The 10,214-nt window shown below is 38.1% G+C and overlaps 1 protein-coding gene across 5 annotated transcripts in view; it reads right to left on the minus strand.

The window, feature by feature from the left end:
- Window positions 1–461: 461 nt before the first annotated feature.
- Window positions 462–10,214, minus strand: part of PLCB1 (phospholipase C beta 1) — a 767,658-nt gene continuing 757,905 nt past the window's right edge. For 2 of the 5 annotated variants that reach the window (XM_032143066.2, XM_058433160.1), the window contains one exon: window positions 462–3,734. In XM_032143066.2, the coding sequence (XP_031998957.1) occupies window positions 3,507–3,734 (228 nt within the window). In that variant the 3' untranslated portion in view covers window positions 462–3,506. The remainder of the gene's footprint in view (window positions 3,735–10,214) is intronic. The other 3 variants (XM_032143068.2, XM_058433161.1, XM_058433162.1) reach the window with 2 other exon arrangements.

Genomic DNA, 10,214 nt, shown 5'->3' on the forward strand with positions numbered 1-10,214 from the left:
GGGGTGCCTCTGGAACATTTACATTAAGCTCACACATACATTTCTTATCCTATCAATATTGTAAACACTTTTAAAATCTGTTTCATAAGAAAGTTTACATCAAGTGCTCTGTCAATTCTTGTCACTGCAACTATTTGTCAAAAAACTTTTGACTGTTTTGCTTTGCTTAACTTTGGTCAAGGGAGACAGGGAGAAAGGAAGGAAGAGAGAAAGGAAGAGAGGGTCTCCATTATGGAAACAATGGCAAGTGTAATTCCACTCCTGGATGGAGGGTGGTGGAATGATAGCAATGACAACTGTGTCCTCTGGCACACATATTGCAGCATCCCAATATCCTTTACAGGCATAGATGTGCCCTGTCAGGGTGGGCATGATGGCCCTAAAGACTGGCATTATGCCCGCTCCCACCACTTTCCCTGTCAAAAGAAGGTTGACTCTGACACCAAGAAATAACAGCTGGGTTGTGTTAAGAAATTTTTATTGTTTCCTTTGGATTTGTGATGAAAGCACATAAAATTACAAGTGGAAGAAACGTCATGCCACAAAATTGCATAGAATTATTACAAAAATGTGAATTATGCATTTTAAATAATTTGAGATAGAAGAACCAAAATATGTACATTTTAAGAGCTTCAAATAATTTGTCCTATCTTTTTTTTCTTCTTAAAAGGCAAGAGTCACAATGTCCAATCCATCACAAACAATATTAACGTAGTGCACAAGTGCAACATTAAATTCAAAGTAATGCAAGCAATGGCCCTTTTTTTTGGAATTATTTAATGACAGCTTATCTACTACAGGAGTATTAATTAATGTATGGTGGTGATACTCAAATTTTAAAATGAAATGTAAAAAACCAAAAACACATGGCATGTCATTAGAACTTTGAAAATTGGTATGCTATTCTCAGTAGTGTAAAGGTATCAGAGAGACATAGTCTAATTTAATACACAGCTCTACTGTCTATTATAGGAAAAACCACAGTACAGAATTTCACACATTCAACAAAGAACAAGGCAAATACATAAAGGCACAAAACTGCACATCATACAGACCCCTTTTCTTTATCTTAGTCTATTTCAAGTAATATTAATATTATTAAATGATAGTATCATTGTAGTAGTTTCAATGATGCAAGATGGACAGTGTTACACACTACCCCACAACTGCAAAAAGTGTCATTGTACAGATATAAAAATGTGATTACAGTAAATGGCCAAATACAAACATATGGTAAAATGATTAAATTCACTAAGATAATGAAATCCAACTACCAAAACAGTTTTGTGTAAGTCAAGGTTATTCAACTTTATTCCATCTCTGGACTAAAATGTGATACAATGTTCTGCAGTAATCACCATTGTGTTTGGTTATGAATGCTATTATTAGTTCATTCTTCTTCAATTTCAGACAGTCTGTAATTTTGTTTATAAAAATGCAGCATTCGATTTTGACCATTCTTGCTTCTTTATGATTAATGCCTTTCTTTCAAAGTGCAAAAGTAGAATGATTTACAAAAGATTTCTTTTTCAGTGGAAGTTAAGTTTTATTGTGTCTAATGAACACCCCAAACCCTTCAGATCAAAATATAATCATCTCCAAAGAGGATGTGATTTTCCCCTTATGTCTTACTAGATGTGTTTTTTTTTTAATCAAACACTATTTCCTTATGTTTGAACTAAGCCTTCATTTTGATTAAAATTTAATTGTAATCTCTAGTTATTGCTTAAAGTTAAATAAAATAATTTTCATAAAAATATTAAATTCTTGAAACACAATTTTCAGGACACAACTGGTTTTTGCGTTTTAAGATATTTTGCAAAGCTACAATCAGACAGGTTTATTTTAAAGTAAAATAAAACTGTGAGCATCTGGCTTCTGGGTTTTAACTTCAATGTTCATGTGTTACTCTCTAAGTTACAGTTTTCCATATATTATTATTTTTCTTTTTTCAGAACTTTCAATCATGCTTTTGATCAGTTTTACCTTGATATAATTTGTTTCTCTTATGCCATCTAAAATAGGAACTTATAAAGACAGAGTTAAGTGAATTAAATATACTTAGTAAATATATAATGAAAGTTTTTTTATGTTAGAATAAAATAGAAATGTGTCAGACTTAAAAATTATGGAACATACTAATAAATGTCCATATTTCTGTCCTAATTTTTTGACCATTAAAACAAGCTTAAAATCTGATACTTAACATCTAATTTTTGATCTTGCAAAATATAAATCAAATTCATATAATAAGTTCTAAATCTACTTCAGTTTGCATCAATGGCTCCATCAGTTATTTCTTAGCATCTCCATATAATTTAACATCCATGTAATCTAGATGTTTGACCCTTTTCTTCTCTATCCATTTGTCCCTGAATTTGGTTTTAAGTCTTGTGGAAGAGATTTGGGTCATTGTCAATTAATAAACACATATCTACACTCGTGTGTGTGTATGTGTATATGCACTGACATGACTAAGTGGGTGCATATATACATGGAGATAATATCTATCATTTACATGTGGGTCTTTGTATTCTCTAGATAAATATTCAATCTTCCTCTCTATATTAAAAATAAATGAACCATAAAAAACGTCAAACAGCAAAATAACCACTGGAACCTGTTCATTCTGATTGAATATCTGCTTAACATATATCAGCTCAACTATTTTTATTCAACAGACCATTTGTAGTTATTTGATCATTTCAGGCCAATAACCAATGAATACCCAGACTTTGAGTGCAAATAGTCAATTCAAACAGCACACTGTCTGGAAGTGTGTGGCTGACTTGCTCATGCAGCCAAATGTACAAACCATATTGCTAAGTCTTAGGATGGCTTCACTGGGCAAGGATACAATCAAGTGATTTTTTTTTTTCAAATAGAAAACAAACTTATTTGAATCGCTACAGTATCTAATAAAACCATGTCAGCAACAAATACATTGATGACTCTATGATAAATAAATTAGCAAACTGCAAGCCACCAGTGCTTGCAAAGCAAAGGATGAAACAATGCAATATGCGCTTTGACTTGAAGATAATGGTAGTTGAGGGGCAGTTTGAAAACAAAATGCTCAAAGTCGGCTGTTCGATAGTGTTAAATAATGCTATGCATTTCTCAAACTATTTCTATGACTTTGAAATATTTTACACCAGAGCTTCGAATAAAAACATGAGCTTGATTTTCTTCAAAGAAGACACTGTCCTTCATTAAAAGTTCCACGGAGCCTGCAAGTCGCTTGCTTTGAATTTACTATTGGAAAGAAAACAAAAATCTCACATACATGCATTCTTCGCTAGCAGACCTGCGGAGGTTTCCACATGACACATGGAGCCTGGGCATGGGACTTCTTCATGGATTCCTCTGGAACTCTCCCTCTGGTGTGGATTTTAGGCTAAGGGATGCTTCTCGGGAAGATGGTCCTGGGCAGTGATCTTTGTAATAAGAGAGAGTCCGATGACGCTGGAGTGGCCATGCAATTTCTGAAGGCCTGGCAGGAGCATTCACAGAGGAGTATCAAATTCTTTTCCTGGGATGTCTCCTCCCAGCTCCTCACTGGAGGGAGTCTTGTGGTTCACTTTTCCAGGGTCTGAGGACAGGGAGAGAGGGGCAGAACCGTGATTGCTGTCTTCACTGATCTTTCCTTTCATGGCTTCCTGCACAAATTCCAAAATCTCGAGGGGCAGTCTTTTGAATTTGTCTTGGTATTCTTGCTCCAGCTCCACCTGCAGCTGGGAGACATCAAGAGGGGAGAAGACTTGAAGTTGTTTATGTTTCTATACCCACTCCCATAGAAACTCTCTGAAAGAGATATACAAAAGGGGCCGATGAATACATTAACTTAAAATATCATTCACTGGTCACCTATAGAGGAGATGTCACAAAGTTTAGTTGGACATGTCATTTGTCTGTAGCTGAAAGTCAACTTCAAGTTATGTGTGGCACAATAAGGCTAAAGACAGAATAAGATGAATAGCAGTATCTACAAATGCGCGCACACACACACACACACACACACACACACACACACACACACACGGGTCTTTTGAAAAAGGTGTTAGAGGCTGGGCGTGGTGGCTCACACCTGTAATCCCAGCACTTTGGGAGGTTGAGGTTGAGGCAGGTGGATTGCTTGAGGTCAGGAGTTTAAGACCAGCATGGGGCGAAACTCTGTCTCTACTAAAATACAAAAATTAGCTGGGTGTGGTGGCGTGCGCCTGTGATCCCAGCACTTTGGGAGGTTGAAGCAGGTGGATTGCTTGAGGTCAGGAGTTTAAGACCAGCCTGGCCAACATGGTGAAACTCCATCTCTACTAAAATACAAAAATTAGCTGGATATGGTGACGTGCACCTGTGATCCCAGCTACTTGGGAGGCTGGGGCAGGAGAATCGCTTGAACCCAGGAGGCAGTGGTTGCAGTGAGCTGAGACCGCACCAGTGCACTCCAGTTTGGGTGACAGTGAGACTCCGTCTCAAAAACAAAAATGAAAAAAAGAAAAAAGAAAGAAAAAGAGGAAAAGAAAGAAAGAAAAAGAGAAAAATGTGTCAGAAATAATATAAAATGATCTGAAGTTCTTACATTTAGGGGTTGAGAAATATTGATAGGTGAGCGTTCCAAGGTCAGCCATGAACCTGGCTGGGGGAAGCTAAGAAGCTGAGTAGAGTAGACAGAGCAGTGTGGAGTGGACTTTGAGACGTGCAGCTTTAGTCAGAGGCCGGGAAGCCAATGCTGGGGTCTAAGGAGCAGCCTGATGCATTTTCACAAAGTAAACAAACTCGTGTAACCAACTTGAACTTTTCTTTTGGCTTATTTTGCCACCTCTTTATTTTGATTCATTTTTCATTCTGATTTTTATTTGCCTTGTAAACTATTTTAGCTACCCTTTAAACTGTCTCTTAATGTGTCTATTTTATGCCCTGGAGAATTTTCAGATGTTTTAAAGTCCTGGAAGCCTTTCTTCAAATGGAGACTTACGTGGATGTCTTAGTCATAAAATAGTATAAAAGCTGGGATTCTCCGGTAGACAGGGAGAGAACGGGGGCAACAGGGAGAGTTGTCTGGTAGGGAGCTGTGCTGTGCTGAGTCCAAGAGAAAACCTTGAATTTTAAAGAAAATTATCTCTGCTTATCAATTGGTAAGCAGGGAGAATAATCCTTGAAACACGATGCAAGGCTTCCCCCACACCTCCTTATTAGCTTGGAGGCAATTTTTAAGATATGGCCTTAAAACCTGGATTTGTTCCCCCTGCTTTTCAAACTTTAAGGTGCACACAAATCGTCTGGAATTTTGATCTTGATTCTGTCCAACTCAGGAGGCCTGAGTGGGGCCCGAGCTCCTGCGTTTCTCAACAGCTCTTGGGGGATGCCAAGGTGGTTGATCTGCTTTGGCCACTCTGATAGCTCCCTGTCTGGGTTCTACTCTCAGCCCCCAGTTCTACTTTTTGTCTTGATCTTGGCTGTGCATCCTCCATCTGCAGCTTTCAGGGAGGCCTCTGGGGCTTGTTCTGACCCCTGGAATGCCAGGGTGAAGTCAATCTCCAGGACATCTGTATTCCTGAGTCTTAGCCTCCTTCTAGACAGTGTCAGCAGCTTGGGAACATCCTCTTTAGTTCAACTCCTTTCACTCTCGCTTCTGTGACAGATAAATTGTGCCAATACTAAATTATTTAATTTATATTAAGTAATCCCTTATCTATCCCAAAGTTCTGAAATCCAGAAGTTTCCTTTTTTTTCCTTTTCTTTTTGCTTGCAAATTTGTGGCAGACTCATTGACATGAACTGATATTGGGATGATATTGATACATGAAATATGTATAATTTCATGTATCCCCTGTCATATGACTATTCATGAACTTAACTGCAGACATATTAATTTGTTTGATTTTGAGGATTACTCAGGTCTCCCTAGAGTGTTATGCTCATGGTATACGCATCACATTGCCTTTCTAAAATCAGAAAAGTGAAAATTCTGAAAAACAACAAGCCCCAAGAATCTCAGATAATGGATTATGGATCTAGTTTAAATGACTTTTTTTTTTTCCACATCAAAAGGTGTGTGACATGCACTTGTATGTTTATCATAGCACTATTCACAATAGCAAAGACATTAAATCAACCTAGGTGCCCATTAATGGTGGACTGGATAAAGAAAATATGGTACTTATAACGCGGAATAGTAGGCAGCCATAAAAAGAATGAAATCATGTCCTTTGCAGCAACATGGATGCAGCTGGAGGCCATTATCCTAAGCAAATTAATGTGGGAACAGAAAACCAAATACCACACACATTCTCACTTGTAAGTGGGAGCTAAACATTGGGTATTCATGGACATAAATATGGCAATGGTGGACACTGGGGACTAATAGAGTGGGGAGAGGGAGTCGGGGACAAGGCTTGAAAAACTAATTGCTGGGTACTATGTTTATTATTTTCGTGACAGGATCATTCGTATCCCAAACCTCAGCAACACACAATATACTCATGTCACAAACCCGTACATGTACCTTCTGAATCTAAAATAAAAGTTGAAATTTTAAAAAATTTATAAAAATTATTTAAATATCAAAGAAAAATAAAAATAAATAAAAATAGAAAATAAAAAAATAAATAAAAATGGTATCTGGTAAAAATTGCTTACGCTGAGTATTGAAAGTCAACTATTCTCCCCAAATATAAAATGTGGGGTATTTATGAATCTATTTGCTAGCATATAAATTCTTATAAGCTGAGGAGGAAACATGCTGTGAGGGGGTGCTCAGGACCCTGGACTCATGTGGCTATGACGGAGCACCTTGTAGAGGCCCTACTCTCCATGTTGGCACCTACGAGTCACTGGAGCATCAAACAGGAAGAAGACAATTGCCAGTTCTTTCCCTGCTGTTCCAACAATTTAGAAGGAAGTGGGGCTTTTACAATCTCATACTCTATTTTGCATGAGTGAAATCTTAGCCTGGTGTTTGACAGCTTCCATTTACTACCATTCAGACGTCATCATCAATTCACCTCAATTTTAATTCAGTAACACATGTGTTTCCAAGGAAGATAGGGAAGGGAGAAAAGCAAGTGACCCTGTTTTAAGAAAACAACAGATTGCTGTTCTCTTATAAGTTGAACCGGGGGACCTTCAACTATGGATATATAGTACCTGACCTAGCAGATAATTTCTCTCAGGTTAATGCTCGTTGGTGGACAAGACCCCATAGTGCTTAATAATTACTATTTCTTTAATTATTAACAAAAGAAGTAAAATACAAGAAAATGTCAAATACCTAAACCAATGTTTTTTAACATTTTTAATAATTTAATTCTAAGAACAACTTACATTTTAGTAATTTAATTTTGATAATGATTTTTAATAATTTACAATAATTGACCCAGTTGTGGCTAAGTTATAACTGTAGTAGACTTTTATCATGGGATAGTAGTAGATTTTATTATATTCTAAACTAAGTCACTGCCTCATGACATATTAAGTGCCATATATTTCACTCTTTTTAAAAAGCCATACGATTATTAATGAATTAATTTCAAAATTGTATTTATTACATTCCAAGTTAGAACTTTTGCTTTGTCTTCTTATAAACTAAATACTTGTTCATTGTAAGAAAATATGAAAAGAATGCAGGGTAATTCTGGCTGCATTCCAACAAAGCCCCATCCATCAGTGGTCTAGAGCTATTCCAGCCCAAGGGTTGCAAACTCAGATGGTACAGGGGCCAGGCAAGTCATGTCAATAAGTAGCAGCCTGTGTGCAAGGAAGAGGGGGTTGTGAGGGTTCCGAAGAGCTAGAGATGACAGACCCTGTCTAAAGGGAGTACAAACAACCCAGTTCTAGCTGATGCGTGTCAGACTGAAAACTGAAGTCGGAAATCCACATCTTCAGGTAAGAGCCTGAGTTTTTATTGTTGGCAATCAATTCAAATCGCATTCATCAGCCCCACCGGGCTCATGGAGAATTGATAACCTTTCCCCTAGCAGATTTAAATCTGGCTTTAACCAGGGGACTCCCGAAGTTAGGTCCAACTGTGGAATGCCAGTTTAGATTCTTCCTAATTTTCCTTCCCCACAATCCTAGGCTTAGATGGTCCTCCACAGATCACCAGGGCTTCCTCTCGATTGCCTCTGTTCTGAGGTTCAGCATCATCGTATCTAATTGCCACATTCTGGGTTTTGTACTCTAATATGTGTTGAACTTCTATTCTGTGCAAGTGAAACAGTGTGTTAGGTGGGAATAGTAGATTGGTTGTGCAAATGGCAGTAATTCTTCACCCCTCCTTGTAATCATAACCTTTGTGGTGTGACTTTGCAGCTCATCCCATCCCAGCAAAGAACAGAGTGTATTTCTCATCTTCTTGAATCTGGGGAGGCCTTGTTATTTGGTTCTGTCTAGGACAATGTAATATAAAAGTATATGCTGTTCTGAGTCCAGACGTCACAAGGCCTTGTGTGCTTCTGCTCCCACAGTTAGAAGTTTACTCACCCATCATGTGAACAAGCTCAGCCTAGCTTGCCAGAAGAGGAGACGCATGGCCCAGTTATTATACTTTTTCCATCACTTCAATTGACTATCAGATATAAAAGTGAAGCTATTCTAAACCAGCTCACCCCTAGCTGACCACCAGCTAAACACAGGCATGAACAAGCCTACTGAGATAAGGTGAGCCTGGTCCAGACCACAACCAGTTCATAGACTCATCAACTTAGCAAATGCTTGTTTGTTTTGTTTTTATTTTTTTTATTATTTTTATTTTTTATTATACTTTAGGTTTTAGGGTACATGTGCACAATGTGCAGGTTTGTTACATATGTATACATGTGCCATGTTGATTTCCTGCACCCATTAACTCGTCATTTGGCATTAGGTGTATCTCCTAATGCTGTCCCTCCCCCTCCCCCCACCACACAACAGTCCCTGGAGTGTGATGTTCCCCTTCCTGTGTCCATGAGTTCTCATTGTTCAATTCCCACCTATGAGTGAGAACATGCGGTGTTTGGTTTTTTGTCCTTGCGATAGTTTACTGAGAATGATGTTTTCCAGTTTCATCCATGTCCCTATAAAGGACATGAACTCATCATTTTTTATGGCTGCATAGTATTCCATGGTGTATATGTGCCACATTTTCTTAATCCAGTCTATCGTTGTTGGACATCTGGGTTGGTTCCAACTCTTTGCTATTGTGAATAGTGCCGCAATAAACATACGTGTGCATGTGTCTTTATAGCAGCATGATTTATAGTCCTTTGGGTATACACCCAGTAATGGGATGGCTGGGTCAAATGGTATTTCTAGTTCTAGATCCCTGAGGAATCGCCACACTGACTTCCACAATGGTTGAACTAGTTTACAGTCCCACCAACAGTGTAAAAGTGTTCCTATTTCTCCACATCCTCTCCAGCACCTGTTGTTTCCTGATTTTTTAATGATGGCCATTCTAACTGGTGTGAGATGGTATCTCACTGTGGTTTTGATTTGCATTTCTCTGATGGCCAGTGATGATGAGCATTTCTTCATGTGTTTTTTGGCTGCATAAATGTCTTCTTTTGAGAAGTGTCTGTTCATGTCCTTTGCCCACTTTTTGATGGGGTTGTTTGTTTTTTTCTTGTAAATTTGTTTGAGTTCATTGTAGATTCTGGCTATTAGTCCTTTGTCAGATGAGTAGGTTGCAAAAATTTTCTCCCATTCTGTAGGTTGCCTGTTCACTCTGATGGTAGTTTCTTTTGCTGTGCAGAAGCTCTTTAGTTTAATGAGATCCCATTTGTCAATTTTGGCTTTTGTTGCCATTGCTTTTGGTGTTTTAGACATGAAGTCCTTGCCCACACCTATGTCCTGAATGGTATTGCCTAGGTTTTCTTGTAGGATTTTAATGGTTTTAGGTCTAACATTTAAGTCTTTAATCCATCTTGAATTAATTTTTGTATAAGGTGTAAGGAAGGGATCCAGTTGCAGCTTTCTACATATGGCTAGCCAGTTTTCCCAGCACCATTTATTAAATAGGGAATCCTTTCCCCATTTCTTGTTTTTGTCAGGTTTGTCAAAGATCAGATAGTTGTAGATATGCAGCATCATTTCTGAGGGCTCTGTTCTGTTCCATTGATCTATGTCTCTGTTGTGGTACCAGTACCATGCTGTTTTGGTTACTGTAGCCTTGTAGTATAGTTTGAAGTCAGGTAGCGTGATGCCTCCAGCTTTGTTCTTTTGGCTTAGGATTG

Source organism: Hylobates moloch, unplaced genomic scaffold, assembly GCF_009828535.3.
Source record: "Hylobates moloch isolate HMO894 unplaced genomic scaffold, HMol_V3 SCAFFOLD_21, whole genome shotgun sequence".
Lineage (NCBI taxonomy): Eukaryota > Metazoa > Chordata > Mammalia > Primates > Hylobatidae > Hylobates > Hylobates moloch.